Source organism: Patagioenas fasciata, chromosome 3 (assembly GCF_037038585.1).
Source record: "Patagioenas fasciata isolate bPatFas1 chromosome 3, bPatFas1.hap1, whole genome shotgun sequence".
NCBI lineage: Eukaryota > Metazoa > Chordata > Aves > Columbiformes > Columbidae > Patagioenas > Patagioenas fasciata.
This window is the reverse complement of record NC_092522.1, coordinates 65,382,544-65,403,665: the sequence shown is the minus strand read 5'-3', so window position 1 is coordinate 65,403,665 and position 21,122 is coordinate 65,382,544. Positions and strand designations below refer to the sequence as shown.

At 37.8% G+C, this 21,122-nt stretch overlaps 1 protein-coding gene across 5 annotated transcripts in view; it reads left to right on the top strand.

The window, feature by feature from the left end:
• The first annotated feature begins 356 nt into the window (after positions 1-356).
• Positions 357-21,122, top strand: part of PEX7 (peroxisomal biogenesis factor 7) — a 46,977-nt gene continuing 26,211 nt past the window's right edge. For 2 of the 5 annotated variants that reach the window (XR_011738371.1, XM_071806508.1), the window contains exons 1-9: positions 357-537; positions 1,895-1,952; positions 3,448-3,598; positions 6,957-7,034; positions 7,358-7,466; positions 17,382-17,488; positions 17,883-17,996; positions 20,560-20,669; positions 20,807-20,862. Coding sequence is in view for 3 of the 5 variants with exons in the window: in XM_071806508.1 (XP_071662609.1) it covers positions 405-537; positions 1,895-1,952; positions 3,448-3,598; positions 6,957-7,034; positions 7,358-7,466; positions 17,382-17,488; positions 17,883-17,996; positions 20,560-20,669; positions 20,807-20,861 (915 nt within the window). In the remaining 2 variants the exon portion in view is untranslated. The remainder of the gene's footprint in view (positions 538-1,894; positions 1,953-3,447; positions 3,599-6,956; positions 7,035-7,357; positions 7,467-17,381; positions 17,489-17,882; positions 17,997-20,559; positions 20,670-20,806; positions 20,863-21,122) is intronic. The other 3 variants (XR_010651189.2, XM_065835564.2, XM_065835563.2) reach the window with 3 other exon arrangements.

Sequence of the window (21,122 nt, the reverse complement as noted above, 5' to 3'; positions counted from 1 at the left end):
AGGCCCCCCTAAGCTTACGGCTTTGCTATGAAGAGGTCAGAGGACACGGCGGCGCCGCAGGGATAAGCCACAGAGGCCTCAGGCACAGTCGGTCAGAGCGGGACCCGGCAGCCGCTGGAGGCGTCTGACACAGCGAGGCCGAGCGGGCTAACCCCTCAGCTCTAGCAGCACTTCCCCTGGAGCCCAGGGACCCTCGGAAGCAGCAGCGACACCTTCTCCAGCCGCGCCCGCCGGCGCAGCCCGCACAGCCGACAGCGTACCGTGCCGCCCCTGCCATCACCAAAGATGGCGGCAGCGCCGCAGCTTCAGCACCGCCCACCGGGCGGGGCGCTTCCGGCGGGGCCGTGCGCGCGGCGGGGACGCGGCGGCTTCTCCGCGCCTGGGCTGGGGCCCGGGCTGCGGCCATGGGCACGGCGGGCGGCGGTGCCGGTGCCGGTGTCCTGCGGCTGCCCGGGCTGCACGGCTACGCGGTGGAGTTCTCGCCCTACTGGCCAGGGCGCGTGGCCTGCGCTGCCTCACAGTACTACGGCATCGCAGGTGCGGGCGGGGCCTCCGCGGCGGGGGGCGGAGGGGGTGGGTAGAGATGCGAGTGTCTGGAGCGGCAGTCGGTGTCTGTAAAACCGTCCGGGGATTTCCCTTTTCGCTGCGACAGTTTTGCTTTGTACAGCGCCTGTTCCTCGTGGCCGGACGGGGGTGTGTGCCGGAGCAGCTGCCGAGCCCGGGGCCTCCACTCGACCGCCCCAGGCCCTGTCAGAGGAGTGTTAATTTTATAGGGTCGAGAGTCAACGTAGTGGTGGAGGCATACACAGCGTGAATGAAACGTGTGCTGATCTTTTCACCTTAAGACATTAACCACGGTAGAGGCAGAACTGTCTCAGCGTTGGGGCCTTCTTCATTAACAGAGGGAGCGTTGCTACTGAAAGCATTCAGTTTAAATAAAGTTTCTCAATGTGGAATTACTTTGACGAAAGCCCAGTTATGTGGGAAACTGGTGAGGGGTCTGGAGCACAAGTCTGATGGGAACCGGGGCTGTTTAGCCTGGAGAAAAGGAGGCTTATCGCTGTCTACAGCTACCTGAAAGGAGGTTGTAGTATGGAGGGTGTTGGTCTCTTCTCCCAAGTAGCAAGTGATAGGACAAGAGGAAATGGCCTCAAGTTGTGCCAGGGCAGGTTCAGATTTGATATTAGGACATAATTCTTCATGGAAAGGGTTGTCAGGCATTGGAACAGGTTGTCCATGGAAGTGGTGGAGTCACTATCCCTGGAGGTGTTTAAAAGGCATTTAGATGAGTTTCTTAGGGACATGGTTTAGTGCTGGAGTTAGTTAGGTTATGATTGGGCTTGATGATCCTGAGGGTCTCTTCCAGCTGAAATGGTTTTATGGAAGAGCAGTTATCCATGTGTGTTTTCTCAGAACTTAAGTATTTGTTTTACATCTGGTGAGCTGTGTTTGTATTACTAGTTTCAGAGGGAAAAAAAGGCGCTATGTCTGCTGTGTTAGCAAAAGATAAAAAGGAGCCCCATGCTGGTCTGTAACATAAGGCCCAGGGGAAACCACACTTTTATGCATTATAAACAAGTTGTTTCTTTTCTAATCTCACCTATAAATATATTGGAGTAACAAAACAAAACCAAAAAGAAGTGAAAAACAAACAAACAAAAACAAAACCAAACAAACAAAAACAACCAAGAGAGAAAGAGAGCAAAACAACCGATCTTCTGTAAATTAATTACAGTTTTAGAGAACGTGAGACAGTAAGGTGTTTATTTATGCAGCTAATTGGCTTCTCAAAGTTCAGATTATATTTGCGCACTGAAGCTGCCTCAGAACCATAGTAGTTTCTTTTGGCTCGAGGGAACTAGTTGTGATGTTTTGGTTTTGTTTATTGGTTTAGGTTGTGGAACTCTGGCAGTGCTGGAACAAAATGAAGCTGGGATTGTTCTGCTCAGAAGGTAACATAGGTTTGTGTTTTATCTTTGCAAGAGAAAAACTAATTACATATCTGTGAGAACAAGACACAACCCAAATATTTTGGTTTATTGTTAGTGAAAAAAACTATTGTTTCTATGCTATGGTATCTGCTGAATGCTTGTATTTGAGTTTACTTACAAATGATAGGTTTACAGGAAGTAAGTTTATAGGAGGTAATCTGGATTGTGCCCTTTCTGTAGTGTAAACCATTTTATAGAAAACTGACAATGTAAATGAAAAAAAAACCCCTCTCTGCCCTAGCATGAAATGAGAAGTTTTACCTTTTTAGGAGCAGTGTGTTGCCACATAAACTTATGCACTTATGATTGACTTGTACTGAAAATAGAGCAGGAAGCCCCATAAAGTCATGGAGCTCCTTCTTCAGAGATCCAGTATTTTAAGGGTTTGAGAGGATTTTGATTTATATTCCAAGTGGGAGCAAAAAGGTTAGTAAGGAGGGGGTTTAATAATTGACCATCATTGACCTAAATTTTTTGTTTTTTAAGAAAGCTTTTAAACAGTAGTTGTTTAGATTAAGAAGCCAGAAATAGAAATGTTTAACAAATAGTCATATTCAGGGAGACTGTTTTTATTTCATAATTATAAAGCTAGACTGTTTGAAGCTGTTCAGCACTGCTAGTTCTGCTAAATGCTCTGGTTTAGTACTATTCATTTCCGTATTTCTAGTAACACCACTTAATTTGTGGTGCAAAATCCTGTAACTTCCTGAGCCATAAGCTGTGTCATTTTCTAAATCAAAACGTTCTGTGTGCCTACCTTTCCTTTGTCATTACTGCAGGGTGCCATGAAGTTTAGTTTAGTTTTAGCTTAGCTGAGCCTTCGGTGAAAAGGTGGCAAATAAATTCTTATTTACCAGCAGATAACAGCACAGTCATTGATAGTTGTTGCAGAGCAACTAATATATGGTATCAGATCCCATATAATGAATTGTTGGTGTGTTGAAAGCCCTTTTAAGGGAGTGTAGTGATCTTTAGTATGTTCATGACTATCTTTCTGTTGGTTTTTCGTTATGACTCAGCTTCTTAATGGTGTTGCAAATTGGATAGAGCTCTCTCAACACACAGTTTTATTTCTTTGTTTAGCATAGTTGTCACAGTTGTACCTCTGTAGCAACATCTTGGAGAACTGGTAGATCAGACTGGTACATGCGGTACCTCTGTCTCTGTTTGTTTGGCAAGGTTAAGACTGAAATCAGATTTCATTTTCTGTATGTGGAAGGTGCTTGGCTCATTTATCCTTTAGCTTAATCAACCTATTCTGACATACAGTTGTAAAAGCTGATATTATAACAAGTAAGTAACTTGTAAGGAGATTTACTGGAAACTCAAACACATAAAAATGCTGTTTAGAATGGTAAAAAGGGTGATTTAATGAAATACTGTCTTTGCGTGTAGCTAGTTCAGACTTTTATGTCTTGTTTTCTCACAGACGAATATCTTTATTGTTCTGATTTAGTTTTGACTGGAATGATGGCCTGTTTGATGTGACCTGGAGTGAGAACAATGAACATGTGTTGATCACTTCCAGTGGAGATGGATCTCTGCAAATCTGGGATACAGCTAAAACCAAAGGTCCACTACAAGTCTATAAAGAGCACACTCAGGAGGTAAATCAGGCAAACTTGAAGAATTTAATGGACATATTAATGTTTGAATTATTAAAAGATTTATTTGTGGGCTTATAATCAAAAGTAGCTTTTGCTGTCTATTTTTTATCTGTTTGTGCCCATGGTTTAAATTTATAATTTAACATTATTTTGAATATAAAGTGAATTACCTGTTGTACATATTCGTATGTACATTCCTACACTGTATTAGGTATCACTTAATTACGTAAATCTAATATGTTTGGAAATAGTGTCTGTGATTTCTTATAGGCTAAGTAATCACTCTGTTCTGTGAAAGTACTGTAGTCATTCTGTGATTTTTTTCAGAGAGCATTATTAGGTAGATCTAAGTCAGACAGCTGATGTATAATACAGTGTTATCCTTGGGCGTATAGAGTGATACACATATGCGGATCCTTAGGACTTTTGTTGTACCTGGGAACTGCTTATCTTTTTCTGTTTTAGAATCTGAGAGATCCTACTCAAATAAAAGTAGTAAAATATTGGGACAACATGTATCTTTTTTAGCCTTGGTTTGATACCATTGCATTTTATTTTCTTAACATCTCAGTTTCTTTATGTAGTGCAATATGGATAATGAAAAATATTATATTAATGTTCATAAATGTATTTGCATATTTTAAGGACATTTATGCTTTAGTATATTTATCTTCACAAAGACCTTAAGATTTTTTCAGATATGTAGCATAAAGCTAAAAGCTGAGTGACTGCAGTTCCATGACTGTATTCGGTACCCTATTTCTTTGTGATTTTGCTACTTTAGTTTAATGCAGATACTGCATCAATAAAGAATTTTGAGACGTGAGTCTGTATTTGTGATCAGGATTTTACTACAGTGTTCAAAGGCTGGTGGTACTATTAGAAAAATGTAGGCAAAGAATACCTTGTTGTTGTTGTTGTTTCTCATTTTCTCATGGAAATTCTGTCCATAAGTTTATTTTGGTTCTGCTACACCATCTGTTGCTAGTGAAGTAAACATTACTGTATCCAAGTCCTAGTTTCGCAGGTGGATGCATTCAACCGTGAGTTAGAAAGACAGTATAGGAAACATGGATTGAGTGCTTATTGTGAGATACAAAAGATTTCTATTGATTCTTTATAAATGTGCATTAAGAGAATAGATCTCAGAGGGAATATACCTAATGGTTTGTGGTAGATGTTGGCAGACAGTGCTCTTTAAAATGATTGACTGACTTCCTAATCCTTAATCCCTGTCTGACATTCCTAATGACAATTTTGTCACTGCATTTTTTAATATTTCTAATGCAAGATTGACAGGGATCTTTTTCTTGTTTTCTAAATGAGATTATTGTTCCTCCTCCAAAAAAAAGTGCATTTTTAATTTTAAAGGCCATCTTTATTGTCAAAGGACAATGAGTTTTATTCCAACACTAACCAACTGCTGAATCTCATTAATAAATTAGTCTAATTTACTTTGTTCTTGATGAAGTCTCACAGGAATGTGAGACAATAGAATGCTTGAATTAAATTTGTCTCATAAAGTGAGCCTGAACATTTATTTTGAACTATTTTAATGTTTTTACATCTTTTTTCATCATCTGTTCATCTTGCCTGAGGCATTTCTTGCTGCTGTTTAGGCATAAACTAGTATTAATATGTTTTGTGGTTGAAAATAAAACACTAAAAGATTAACAACTAAGGTTTATGCGATGTTATTAGTCTTTCCCAGTTGCTTGACACAGCTTCTGTTGAAGTGTCTGTAGATTTATGTTGGATGGTAGTATGAGAAGGAAGGAAGAATAAAATTGAACCATACTTGGTCCTTGATACCTTCTCATCATTCTCTTCCCATTACCTGGATCTGTCACGTGCCAAGTGGAAAATAGCACTTGCTGTTTATAATCATGTTTCTGAGCCTGCTGTCTGTTCTGTTTGTAATTCTTGCCCGAAGGAGAATTTTCCCAGGTCCCGTTGCCTCTGATGCAGCTGCAGAGTGCTGGGCAGTCCTCATCTCACGTCACAACACGGCTTCAGTGGGCTGACGTGCTAGCTTGGGAGTGAGCTGTGAGCCATGAGTGCGCTTTACCTTATCAGTCCAAGAGATCTGATACAGCCCAAAGATGTGGGGCTGGATAAATTGTGCGATACAGGTGCTTGTTTCTCAGAGACGTATTTATTTCAGGAAAATTTTGAACATGAATTTGAGAGCCAAACACTTCAACTAAGCTAACTTCATAGGGCTGTTGTGTGGAAGAGGCACTCTAGGTAGTGATATGTTTAAGGAGCGCTTCCAAACAGCAGCAACTTAAGGGTTGAACACAGACCATCACACAGAGGCAAATGTTTCTCAGAAGCTTGGGAGCCACTTTGGAGACCTGGGATGTCTTCAGCTAATATTTATCCACCTTAGCACTGAAATTGTTCATGTCCCACTGCAGCTTATTGAGCCATTTTGATGTGACATAAAACTGGATAGAATAGAATGCACCATCCATGTAGGTAGAGATATGCTACATTTGAAGATTGAATCGTAGAAACATAGAATCACTTCAGTTGGAAGAGACCCTCAGGATCGTCAACTCCAACCATAACCTAACTCTAGGGAAGGGTGGAGTTAAGGTATCCTCTGTCACGGTGGGGACCAACATTAGAATTAGACTATCAGAGAAGAGGGAGCTTTCTTCAACTACACAGTGAAATGCAATTTCTTAATAGCTGAAATGATTAGTCATGAGGGAAATCGAGTTTTTAATTTTATTTTACTTGTTTGAGGATATGAATGGTAAGAAAAGAATGTCATAGAACCTGGAAAAGATGAAAATCAAGAGTATTTTATGGCATGTATTTCTTATGAGAATTAGATATCATTAAAAAGTTTAGATATCATTAAAAAGGATTTATTGTTAGTCAGCTAAAACCTCAAAGTCAACTCCATAGTCAGTTCTGAAGAGAGATGGCATTTACATTTTTAGCAAATGTAGATATCTGTAGATATTTGAAGGAAATTGGATCAGAGATAAGAAATCAGACTGAATTATGGCTTTTTGCAGTGGCAGAAACTTCTAGTGATGGTGGGTCTATGTGGATTTTGTTACAACTTCTGTTTCTTTCTCCTCTGTTTGGGCTCATCTTTGCTCTTTTTGGATACTTTTCTAAGCCTGTATATGACTTCAATGCCAGACTGAGATGTTAAATTTAATTTTTCTTCAGGTAAATGGCATTGTTGGCAGCTTTTTGGTGCTTGACTGGCATGTTTTTTCAGCTGATTATTATACGATCTGCAAATCCAACTCTATTTTGTGAAGATTTGCTTAACTAGAGTCTCAAACTTGTATTCTAATTCTCTTTCTAAACTAGACTGTTATATCATTTGTAGGCATATAGTGTTGACTGGAGCCAAACTAGAGGCGAGCAACTAGTGGTATCTGGTTCATGGGATCAAACAGCCAAGCTGGTATGTTGATTTTCTGTTGAAGGTGATAAATGTACTTTGTTTTGGATCTGATAGTTCTTTGTGTTAAGAAGCAGCATTGATTCACTTTTCCTCTTTATTTTTATACTGAGGCTGAAATTCTGTTTTAACTGAGATGTTGCTTTATCCCTTTGTTGATATCAGTTTATATATACATAACTGATATATGTATATCAGTTTTTTTGATATATGGCAAAAAGAAGTTCATTTAGTCCTTTCTGTATGTATAAAGCTCTTTTATGTGTGAAACCCTTTCCTTTCTTATTGAATGTGTACCTGAACAGTTTTCTTTTTACTTTATTCAGTGGGATCCAGCTGTGGGGAAGTCATTATGCACTTTTAAAGGCCACGAAGGGGTCATTTACAGCACTATATGGTCTCCACATATCCCAGGTTGTTTTGCATCTGCCTCAGGTAAACATGCTGGTAAAGGGGTAGTCACAACAAAAAACCCTTTTAAGTTACTGGATTAGTTCAGCACTTTGTCCAGCAGGTGGTAGTGTGTGTCATATATAAAAATGGATGAAGGACAGATAAATGTATTGCTGCAGCTGGATTCGTAGGTTGGTACGATCTGTAAATCATCCTTTTGGACATTTAAACAGGGATCAGCAGTTTTCTAGCAGTCACTTCAGCGAACTTGTGGCAATTTTTTCTGTTGTTTTATGTAGCTCGCTTCCATTCATCTCACTCATGTTATTGACCACTGAATCATGTTATGTGCTTTATTTTGTGTTCTGGCTTACATTTTTATGCAAATTATCTCCGGTGTCAGTAGACTGTTAGTTCTGTGAGAAACATAGCCAGCTTCCATTGAACTGTTCTAGGTACTGCTGGAGATCTCTGTGCCTTCTTCTATGGGAAAGGTAATCATCAATTTTACTTTTCTACTTTGGCCAGTGCTAAGAATCTTGCTGGTCAATACAATAATGATTGAGTTGGGTGTACCTAGAGGCAAAGAGATGGTATGGTGAGGTGGCAGTGCTTTCCCAACACTGCTCCTGCCCCACAGGCACAAGGAGAGCTCTGGGGTGAGACCTGGAGCCTGACTGCTGAACAACTGGGTAAGGGGTGCTGTGAGCCAGAGTTTGCTTGGGAAACAGAGGGGCAGTAAGACACTGCGTGTGGACAAATATTGGTAGATTAACTACAAAGGCTTAAATTTCTCTGATTTCAAGTCAGTTTGACTTTATACTGATTTAAATAGAAATTGTTTAACTCATATCAAAAAGGTAAGCAAGTGTAAATGTGTTTTCCTGTTAGTGAAGTTAAAGAGAGACAGCGAGTGCGCACCAATGCTGGTCTTCCCTGTTCCCTGAAAAGTTTGAAAAAGCATACATGGCTTTCATAAAATTTCAGTCTGGCTGTTTCCATCTGACTCTGCTTGCAGAGCTGAACTAGAATGACTAACAAGTTACATGTATTTGTTCTGACATAGTAGTGCTTGGAAGCCAGATGCTGGTGCACAGATATTTTCAACTTATTTGAAGATTCATTGAGGTAATGCTTAGTGAGGTACCTGTCTAATAGGATGCGCAGAAACTTACAGGGCTGAGCCCTGTATGCTGTATGAACAGTTCTACTGAAATGCAGCTATATACTACAAAATGCCATTTGGCCAAAGGTAAGTGGGGAAAACAGTGCTTAGTGGTTTTTTGCAAGTTCAAGGCAATGTTATGGTCTCTTTGAAGTCCTCAGAAGCCTCCCTTCCACAGTAGTCTTACTCATACAAAATTGCTGACATTCTAGATTAACAACAAGGCTTTACTGATCCAGCTAGTTATTTCAAATTTGATTCTCTAGGCTATGAAGCCAAACTCTCTTCTTACATATTGCCACTTGAACAATTTTGGGAAACGCTGATTGTTAGATGCTGTGTGTGGTAGTACTTAAATTGAGTTCAGCTACATACAGTCGGTCTGTTCTTTGAGTAGCTCAGTGAGTGCAGCTGTTGCAAGTTTTGACTAAAACACTGAAGAGTTCCTATTATTTTGTGAATTTTGCTTTGACTCTTGAAAGGCACTAACATACACTGCTGGAGCCAGAAGCTAACTGCAGTCAGTTTTCACTGATCAATGACTCCATAGTATTTTATCAGAAAAACAACACACAAAAGACACAGTATCTTTCTTCCATAAGTACTACTCAGGTGTGAAATTAAAATCTTATAGTGTAATGGTAGGTGTAAAATTATTAGGTAAGAGAAAATGAAGTCCTCAAAATGATGGTGAACTTTCTTACAGTTTCCAAAATAAAACATCTGGTGTGCTTCTAAATGAAATAACTTCAAACCAAAGATCTTGCATAGAAATCATGACATGTTGATGTAGAAAACGTTTTTTTGTTTGCTTTTAATTTTAATTTGCTTTTGGTTTTAGTTTATGTTGGAATTTTCCAGTGATTTGATAAGATTACTTCACTACAGAAAATGCATATTGGGAGTTTTTCTTTGGTCAGCAGGACTGTAGGTAGGAGAAGTACTCATGACCCTCTAGCTGTGGGTATAAATGCTATTATTGTAAGAAAGGCGCATCAGTTTATCTTCGCTGTTTAATGGCATTCTGCTCTGTCAGTCAAGATATGTGATGAAAGTCGAGTGGAACTGTTCAGGAGGCTAGACTTCCTCATTTGAAACTTGCTACAATCAATACATTTTATAAGGATGACAGGAAATTATGAGTCAGCTTAATTTCACTAGTGACTGATCTTCTATTGAACTAAAGTTGGAGCTGGAGAAAAATTGCAATCTCAGTGTGATAGTACTGTGTCAAATTTACAGCTGTTCCCTTCTTTGATACACTGGCTGCAAGGTTTGACCTGAAGCTTTGTGGTCTCCTTTTGCAGCTTTGTGTCATCTGAAAAGTAATATCTGAAAATGTGCCTGGAGGGAAACTTTTTGTACCTCCTTTCAGCTCCCTTGTTTGTTTTTTTTTAACTTTTTAAAAGAATGGCTTGTTGAAGGGTATTGAAACTTTCCCCTTTTGATGGAGACTGTGCTGCTTTAGGATTGTAGCATGTGTGTATTCTTTCTTTTTCCTGACCCTCTTTGTCCCCTTTCTCTCATCCTCCCTCACACTTACCTACTCACAAACACGGACTTACATCTTAATACCATAAAGTCTTAACACTGCAGACCAGTAATGAACTTTCATGTTGCAGCATCTTCAGTTTTGCAGGTATTAGTAAAGTAAGTTAGGTGTGTTGTTAACCATTATTTGGAAAAAATGTTGGTCTTGAAATGCTTCCGATTTGACTAAATTTAAGTAAGGCAATGCACTTTAAAAAAACAAAAAAAGAAAGAAAACAAGAGGAAAGGAGGTTTCGGAATCTTTTGCATGCCTCACCCCTGCCCTTTTTCTGCCTTCATTTGAATCTACATTGATGCCAGCAGAAGCTTAATTTCCGCATAACTAATTTGTGAGCACTGAAAACAGAAAACCAAACGCAGCTGCCAGCCACAGTAAAATAGCTGCTCAGAAGGACTGTTATGTACCTAGACAACTTTTGCTTGAAGCTAATAAGGTTAAATCTTTGGGTTTGGAATATGACCTTTTCACAATTATGAGTGAAAAAATGAGAAACCTAAGACTGTAATATAAAGCAATTGAAAAAGAATTTGCTTCATTATTTTGCTTCATTAAGTCTCTGATCTGAATACATACAAGAAAACTATGTTTACAGTGTACAATAAAATGTCATTGAATTATAGAAGACAAATATGTCTGAAGCTTCAGTTAAAGTAGCTTTTATTCAGCACGTGATACACTGGCATTTAGCATTTACAGCGATGCATGAGGTACTTTACAATGCAGTTGTCTTCATGTCCAATCATTTGTACTCTCAAAAAGCAAGTAAATTACTTTTTTTTTTTTTTTTGAAATTGGGAGTTAATAGCAACAGAACAAACTGTTAATTCTGTATATGTAAATAACTGCTGTTGTGATGTCAGTAGCAATTTCTGAGCTGATAAGATAAGCAGAATGTTCAGGTGTATGTGCAGCACAAAACCAGAGCCCTGGTAAATGTCTGCCTCACACTGAAAAAACAGTGATGTGGAAAATGTCGTTAAAGAAGTGCCACAAATGTTTAACAGCATCTTCACGGCTAAAAGGGTTTAATGAGTCATTGTGTCATTTGCCCAGAAGGTCTCTTTTTTTTTAAATAAAACAGAGAGCAAATTGGTGAGAAGCACATAAAGTACCAGATGCAGACATTAGTGTATAGTCAAACATAAATCACTTCTGCTAAATGATTCTCTGTAACTGCAGAGCAATAGGCCTTGTTTGGTCCTGTGGTTTATAAAGAAAGCATAGTTTATAGTATCAACTGGTTTTATTACCCTTTAAATTTAACAGTGGGAAGTAATTAATGAGTACCATTGTACCCTCATCTGCATAACTGGTGTATCCTTTGATACAGATATGACACTGGCAAATGAAAATATGATTGTTTTCGATTAAAGAAAGCCCAGATTTAGAATAAGTGCTAGCTTTTATTTTAGCTAATGGGACCTCAGTTTTAATGCTGCATTCATTTTTAAATCATTGCTAAATTCCTCAAGTTTACTGATCACAGCAGATACATATTTTTCATAACATCTTAAGCAAATCATGAATAATGGAAGAAGGCAGTTAGCAATAGGACAAGGGGACATGGGCTTAAACTCTGCCAGGGGAAGTTTAGGCTGGATATTAGGGAGAAGTTCTTTACGGAGAGAGTGATCAGGCATTGGAATGGCCTGCCCAGGGAGGTGGTGGACTCACCGTCCCTGGAGGTTTTTAAACTGAGATTGGACATGGCTCTTAGTGCCATGATCTAGTAAATGGGCTGAAGTTGGACCAAGGGTTGGACTTGATGATCTCTGAGGTCTTTTCCAACCTAGCCAATTCTGTGATTCTGTGAAGGTGTTTCTTAAATCTGCAAGATAATGGCTGTATTCATTGGCATTTAGATAGATTAATGGTACTCTTTGCTCTAAGACTTATTTTTCAGACTGAGAGCCCCAGGCAAAAAGTTTTCTCATACCACAAGACAGTATGATCATTTCTGGTAAACTTGTGTTGACAAAAGCATTGTGGAACTGTAGCTTTGCTAGTTTACAAATGAACTTGTAAATCCAGCCTCTGCACTTCATAAGCCCTTGCATTCATAGCTAGACATTAAGGTTAAAATTAAAAAAACATTGTTTATTCTGTTTTATTGCCAGCCCTGACATAGTGAGTTGCCTTTTTAAAAGTTTGTCTTTTTACCTACTGGTCTCTTAGTGACAAATGTGTGTAGGTAACAGGTTATCAAGCTGTGGTTTCATAAATAAGGCTGGCATGTAGTCTTGGCATGCCTTCCTGTGTTTGGGATCCAAATTGTGAAAGAAAATTAGAAATTAACAAATTCTTTTGCATGAAATGAGTTGGGAAAGGTGTACATCTACTAAGAGGGTGGTTGCTGAATTAACTGGAAACCGATAGCCTTGAGCGCAGCTGCTCAAGATACCTGTGTTTGTTCAGGTTCCTAAAAAACTGAAGGAAATTATCTTCTGTTCTGCTATGACAGTGGTTTGTCTTGAGATCGAAAACACTTTACTGGAGGCTTATATTGCATTAGTTTGGTGTGGGTCCACTCTTTGCTTATTATGAGTTCTTTCCTAGTTATTTGCTTGTTGAATGTACTAGAAAAAATGCCATCATGAACAAGGTTCAAAGCTTTGCAAAACTTGGTCATTTTTGGAATCCAAATCCTCGATAGATTAAAGAATAAGAAGCTTCTATCTACTGCATGGTACCTTGATGTACAAACTGAGCATCTAGAGTGCAAACTGATTCTGGAGTTACTGTCTTTTGTTGCAGTTTATGTTTGCTGTTTGTGCTAGAAGCTATTCAAATAAAATTTATTGCTTGCTTTCTTGTGTCTAATCTGTGTGGTGGAGTAAGGTGGTTGTTTTCATTTGCAATCCATTGCTTCAAGACATACCAGCACAGTATTAAATTCATCTGAGTCTTGTGCTCAGTAAGCTTTACTAAATCAGCCTCTAATGTGCAAGCTGAAATATTTCTCAGGAAATTAGTTTGGCCTTCAATTTATAGTACGTGCTAACCATAGCAAAGTGTTGTACGCAGGACATGCTAGAATATAAAGGACTTTCAGGTTATGGTATTTTATATTAGAATCTTGTAAAATAATGTTTCAATGTTGAAAAAAAAGGGTAGCACTTCTTTTGCAGTGAATTACTATGTTTTGGGTCATTTGAGTTAGAGATAGGTACCTAGCCAATACTGCCATTTGCTGAAGAATGGTTTAATACTAAGTCACAAGTTAGGTCAATTTTGAAATATAAAATTTGTCCCAAGATTTATGTTTAATCATATTGGAAAACATTGAAATAAAAGTTTTCACTGATTTTTTTTTTTTTTTTTTAATTACTCTTTTCAGAAAAAGACTGTTGAGGTCTTCTCTGAAATAATGAAAAGCTCTTTTGATTTTTAGCTTTACAGCATTTTGTATCAGACTGAGAAATTACTGGTTGGAAAGTATAAAACGTTTCCACGGGTAATTATATTTACTTGATATCTAGGTTGTGCTACATATTTTGTGTATTCAGTAGAGTTCTGTTGGATGATTTAAATAAAGCTGCTGTTTGTGTCACTATTTCTGACACTGTGTGGGATCTCATGAGCTTTATTAATCCTGTTCTAGGTTTGCTTATACTATCTATGATAGAAATGGACAGCCTGATCATTTTAACACACCTAAAAAGATTGGTTTTGAGAAACATGAGATTTGGGTTCTGTTCTTTAATCTCCCACAGAATTTTCTGTTTGATTCTGGCTAATTTAGTCTGATTTAGTATTTAAAAAATACATACAAGTAAGCAATTAATGTTAACTTGTAATCATTCAGTGGCATTTCAAGTACTTACTTTAAATGAGATTTCTTTGATGTTACACCATATATGCCAGTGCTTGTGTCTTTTATGCTGAATTATTTTCCTACAATAAATTAAAGATTGGGTTTTGGTTTTCCTCTTGATGAGAGGACATTGTCAGAAGATCAGATCTCATGCTTTAGAACTTAAAAAAAAGAATCAGGTTCATTTTTTTAAGTAAAACTTTAAACTTTGGTTCTTGAGAAACATAGTATCTATGCTGGTTAGAATCCTTTTTGCCTTCAGATAGTGTTTCAGGTTTCTTGGGTTCTTATTGATCTCCCAAATACCTAGTTGCTTTTTATAGTTAACGTTGTACCTCTGCTCTGTCTGGCAATGATCGCTTAGCTGGTTGTTGTTACAGAATTTAGGAGATCATGATTTATGCATTTGAGTAAAATACATCTGTGAGTAAAAAGTCAGTATAAAACCTACATGAAATTTATATCTTAAACTGTGTCTTTTCACTATTGTGCATTGTCATTCACATTAGCAGTCTTTATCCCATGTGTGGGGGTGATGTACTTGTAGATCAGCATCTCTTTCAAAAATTTTGAATAGATGAGTATGTATTGTGTAGTTCTATTGATTCGTCCAAGATTTCACAAATATTCATTAAAATGAAAGAAAGCAAAATACAATATACAAACTAATCTGAAATCATAATTATCTAACAGAGCAGCAAAAATCTGTTGCCATAGAGAAATTGCTTCTTACAAAAATAGAAATATTTTGTGGGGAAATGTTGGCAACTTTAGTGGTTGCTTACTTTGGGATACCAACTGGAAGTGGCTGGTGGTGAATATGATTATACTAGGTGTGCTTTATTTATTCTTTCTATTATTATTATTATCCTACTTCTGTCTTACCTTATGGGAGAAATACATCCTTTGTAATGCGGATTTGAAGGAATAATGGAATTGTGGAAATTCCAAAATTTTTAACAGCAATCTTTTCTAAATGAAATGTTAAAAAAATATATACATATATGCATTGTGAGGTCATGCAAAGATGTTTAAGGTAAAAAAAAAGTTTTTTAGGATGTGTAAGGGGTCAGGATGGCACTGTCAGTTTTTTTGTTTGTTTTTTTTTTTGGTTGATTGGTTTGTTTTGTTTTTGTTTTGTTTTGGGGGGTTTTTTTTAGTTAATTAATCTAATTCTTCCACTTAGAGCCTAAATGGAAAAAATGGATTTACCTTTGGCTTTAATTCAATCTGTGTATTCACAGAAAGGTTCACTTGCATGTTGTGTTACTCCATTAAAAACGTTTCACAAATGGTGCCAGCCAGAATTAACAACAGCTAAGTCTAGCATTTTCAAAGAAATAAAAAAAAAAAGGAAAATAATTATCTTTCTTGTGCATCAGCATTTTCTATTAAAAAATAAATAATTGAGGCTATTGTATATTTAGTGTCAAAATTGTTATTGGCTGAGTAGCTCTACCAAATGTTTTTGGCCCTCATAATGCTACTGTGCCCCATCTCTCGCAGTTCATTCTAGTTCACCTGGATTTCTATATTTATTTGCTTGGGAAAAAATGATCCTGTCTGTAGTGAATTATGTGTTTCCCTTTCAATTCTATGTTATCTGATGAAATTAAAAGAAAAGCTTTTTAAGAAGCCCATTATAGTATCTCTGAAAGACTTAAAGACTCAAACTGAAATCTGTCTTCTGCAGGCAAGCAGATTAGCAAGGCTAATGGTGGGTGGATGGGCATTACTACCTTTATTTTTTTGCCAAGACCCTGCTGGTCATGTTTCCTCCTCTCCATATGTTTCCCTGTTTTTAGAAGCTCTGGAGAGATGTCTGGGGCTTCAGCTGCCTGCGAGGTGTCATTAGCAGGAGTGCTGTGCATACACTGAGCAGCAGTCTTGTTCTTGACAGTGTTAAAATAGGTGAGGGGAGTGAAAACCGTGAGAAATGATGTGTCGTTCCCACCTCACAGGGTGGGATTTTAGCCACGGAGAGTATGGGGTCTCTCATAATTATGGAGTCCCAGGGAAAAGCAACCAGCCATGAGAGCAAAGCCTCCCGCCATCTCTGTGGTACCACAGCCACGAGGCCAGTCTTGTGGCAAGTAATGGAACCGAGCTCTCTTTAGCTTCACTTTTGTACTCAAAATTCCCAAATGTTTCCTGTCTTTTTGCGAAGTCTGTGTGGCCCAGTAGTTTCAGGAATGTTGGTTTTATGTCTCTAGGGATGGTTTTGTTTGAACTATAGACAGGTTTTTGAAAAGAGCTATTATTTTGTGTGCGCAGCTGTATGTTTTAAGGCCAGTGACCAACTGGGCACTAAAACCATCAAAATGCTTGTATCTAAACAGCACAAAAATCATAATTATTGATGACAGCCAATTTGGGTATTTCCAGAAGTGTTTCTGGTAAAGAAACATTAGTAATTTGTTCAGTAGCAAGGTAGTATTGATACGTTCTTTCTGTAGAAATCATGGGTGTTTGGATGCAGTTGAATGAACACAGGCATAATCATTCTCCCTGTAAACAAATGAGCTGGAGAATCCATGTTTGCTGATACAAAACTAAGTATTCAGGGTTAATGAGAGAATCATGATTAAAAAAATTAAGCAGCGTGGTGGTCTTGTCAGTTGATGCAGTTTTCCATGTCTTTGTAAGTTATTCAGAACTGAGTTTGTAAGAAGGGTATGCAACAAATGCCAAATATCTTTAACAGTAGCAGACAATTTGTGGCTGGAGGTGAAGAGAGAGGCTCGGGTGATTCACAGCTATTAAGTAAAGGGGGATCCCCTTCATGGCTTTCTGAAGAGCTCCGAGTGTGTGTTTGTGCTCCAAGGTTAAAGCAGACATCGCTTTTAATATGTGGAACAGTTACAGCAGAATTATTTTTTTCTAATATCCCAATAAATGAGAATGCCTCTGCAGGTTTTGCACATAGTGGCTACAGGTAATGCATCTTGTATTTTCCTTTCATTGAAAGAATCAGGAGATAAGTTGCATTTTAAATACTGTTCACTTTTCTGCATGCCAGAAGCATATATCTAGGTACTTTTTCTCACCTGGCTTGCAGAAAACATTTTTTCATGATTCTGGTCTTCTAAATCCGTTTCCAAATGGACCCTAAGCTCCTACTTTAATTAAATGTTATTTAAGTATTTTACCCCATCTCCTTTTAATCACATCAGAGTTAAAAAATAATGAAAATGTTAGTAATAAAATGAAGGGTTTTTTTCTAATGAAAGAGCAATTCTAAGTTGATTCCTTTTGTGCATCAATCTGACCCGTGTCTGTAATGTCCCTGCTTTATTCGGCATGAGTGCCCTCATATAATGGTTTGTGTTTCATGCAGCTAATACACCACTGTCTACTAAGTACTAGTGGATTAACTGTATCGCATAAGTGATTCAACAATTTTGAATTAATGTCTTTTTATTTCAGGTGACCAAACTTTACGAGTTTGGGATGTGAAAGCCCCAGGAGTTAAACTTGTGATACCGGCCCACCAGGCTGAGATCTTGAGCTGTGACTGGTGCAAATATGATGAGGTATAAACCTATTCATCCAACAGTTTTCCTAATTGAAGCACTCATTAAATAGTGTTTTGCTTTGTTTTGTTTTGTTTTTACTGCAACCTTAATGCATCTTCTCTTTATAAAAAAATGTCTAGTTGCTTTGCTCTCATTCGCTACTACATCTTCAGAAGGGCATTGTTCTAACAGATAGAAGGCCCAAGTAGATCAGAAGTTTTGCTTATACTTATGTATAGTGAATAGAATAGTCCATAGTGGAGAAACAGTTTGTATTTCTCTATTTAATTTACACACTGGAGACCTCATTGATAGTTATTCATCTCTATTGTTTGATTTATCTAACTTTTGTAGCCAACATATACATCTTTGCAATTTAATTGTCTTGATGTTTGTTTTATCAAATTATCAGAACTTGCTGGTAACTGGTGCAGTTGACTGTAGCTTGAAAGGCTGGGACTTGCGGAATGTCCGGCAACCAGTATTTGTCTTACTTGGTCATACCTATGCTATCAGAAGAGTAAAAGTAAGTTCTATTTTATTTGCCTTTGACCACCACTGAATTGTTATGCATCTTTTTTGAAAGTAGTAATATTTTATATTGTCTAATAACTAGGAAAAAAACAATTGTTGAATATTTTAGATGCTACGGTGACTGTTCTTGGAAACTTTCAGTTTAGCACTGTGAAACATTTTGGTATTTAGCAGATTGTTGGAATTTCACAGTAAATGACATCTTCAGAGTCAATATATTTCCATGAGTGTTCAAGAGCTTGAAAGAGGGTTAGGTTTACCTCAGCTAAGTTATATGGGAAGTTTTAGATAGAGAAAATACCTTCCCTTATCCATTTTTTAAATGCTGCTGTGCCTTTTACTTTCTATACAAAGGATTGGTATTCACATAAGGCAAGTTATAGAACTCATTGAATGTATTAACATTTTCTTTGTATATGCAAAAATACATAATCACAAAGAGATTTAGAAACTTTATGTGTAAAAGGCTACAGATGACTATACTGGATCTGTGTACTACTAGATTACCCACCAGTAGGATGCACCACGTTCTAGATGCATGATGACATTTTTTTCATATTAGCACTTATTATTTTTATATATTAGTGAAAGAATACCTGCTCCTTTTGAAGCCTTTCAGGAACAGGTATGTTTATTAATATTTTCTAGGAAGTCTGAGCTGGCAGAAAAAAATTAATCCTAGTCAGTATTTTACTTTACATGCTCTTGGAATTTTTGATCTGTTTCTAACAACTTTAAAAGTTACTACACTTAGGTTTTAATTTGTCAGAAAAGGGTGCAACTCAGGGAGTGGTTCCATATCACAAATCCTGTTTGTGGCCAGACAGCCTCAGAATCTCCTGCGCTTCCTTATCTCAGCTGCTCTTGCCTGCTGTCCCTACTGGTGGTGGCTGTCTGGTCTTATTTTTTCTAGTTTAATTCCTGCATGACCATGCTGTAATCTGGCTCCATGAAATGTTCTTCATATCAGAAGAACATACAGCAGTGGTGCTTGAGATTGTGGTTTTTGCTTTTTTTTTTTTTTTTTTTTTTTTTTTAAAACTAGATAATTTTGCAACTCCAATTTGACAGCCATTAAGATGCATCAGTACAGTATCAATCGATACAAACTGTCATATTCTTACTCTCTGACAGTTAGTGAGATATTTTAAAAACAACTTTGCCGCTAAGGGATTCATAGCACATTGTCTTCATGATAAAATGAAGAAACGGAATGCAGAATCGTTGTTCACCTTAACCTGTGATAATAGAACTTAAGAACACTTGATGAAAATAATAGAAGATGGATTTACAAACAAATAGAAGTGTTGATTTTACACATTTGGATAGCAGACTTCTTGAATTAGCACCATGCACAAAAGGTGACATAGACAGGCAGTGTCATCAGGTTCTGGATAGCAGCTGGTCAATAAACAGGTATTAGAAGAGCTAAACATAGATAACACCTCTAATTTCTCTACTTTCTATCATCCTGGGCTACATTAGGAAGAGTATTGCTACCAGATTGAGGGGAATGATCCTTCCCTGCTCCTCCCTGTACCAGTGAGACCACATGTGGAATACTGGATCTAGTTCTGGGCTTGCCAGTAGAAGGGAGACATGGACATACTGGAGTAAATACAGCAAAGGGGCGCAAAGAAAATTAAGAGACTGGTGTCTCTGTCCTATCAGTGTTAGCAATCAGGACACATAACCACGGGCGTAGTTATATGCAGTGCTTTTATTTCAGCGCTGGGAAACCAGGGGTTCGCATCCAAAGCTGGCTCTGCCGGTCGGTTTAAGTGACACAGTATTTATACAGTCCATTCACATACGTATTCATATATTCATTAAGATATATAACAGTTACTCAGCATTGATTGCAACATTGATTGCAACATCCTGGAATTATTTTGATCATGCGCAGTGTCCTCTGGTGGTCTTTCAGGGGGTCTTCAGGATGAAGTAAGTAGTCTTCATCGCTTCTGTCCTTTTCACCTTTGGGTGCTGCACATGCGTACTACTCTATAGTTGCATAACTGCTGACTTGTTCAATTTCTAGAGATAATGTATATACTTCTTCTCATTCTAGGCATATTTGGGCTAAGATAAAAGCTAGGTTGATAAGATAAGATTATACTCGAATCCCTTACTAGATAAAACACGATATGCTTGAACATCCTTTCAGGGACAGTTTACAAAACTGATTCATCCTTTCAGGAGCATTTTGTAAAACTGATTCTGTTACTAACACCAGAAGAGGCTGAGACAGTTGGGATTTGGTTAGTGTGGAGAAAACAAGGCTTAGGAAAGGTCTTATCACTGTGTATGAATGACTGGGGGGAAACAGAGAATGCAAAGCCTGACTCTTCTCAGGGATATCTAGTGAGAGCACAAGGGAGATTGGTACAAACTGAAATACGGAAGATGCCATGTTAACATAGACTACTGGGTTCAAAGACTGTTGGCCTGAACAGGTGGGTTATTTTTTATGTTCTTACACCATCTCATTGAAATTTCCAATTTTGGCCTATCATGCTCTCTGTTTTCTTACAATGCCTTGAAATTATTATTAGGAGTTGACCAGCAGCAGAACTTTATTTGCACCAGCCTCTGAGATCAGTTCACAAAGTGACTTTAAGCAGACAGTGGGGAGGCTGTATATCCATACATATGCAAAGGAGAGGTATGTGAGAGTACATGATGTGGTATTTGCCAAGACGGTTTAAATATTTGAACTTTGGTAACTTTCTACTTATAGTAAGTCTATATATGTTCATAGGATTTTTACTTTTAAAGTTGTTCTGTTTTGTTTTCTTGCAGTTCTCACCATTCCATGCAACCTTATTGGCCTCTTGCTCCTATGATTTTACTGTGAGGTACAGTATTTTTTTAATTGAATCAAAATAGAAAGATAATCTATTTTCATGTGACTTGCAATAGAAAATAGTTCTAGAGTGGACATACTGACATGCAGTTGATGTTGCTATCAGATATTTTCTCTCTTCTTAAGCAATGTTAAAAAAGTATGGGTTCTTCACTTAAAGGCTAGGTCAGTCACTCTTCTGAGTTATTTCTGCTCTGACAGATGTTTTCTGTAATCCTTTTCACATCATTCCACTTAACATAGATGTGTCCA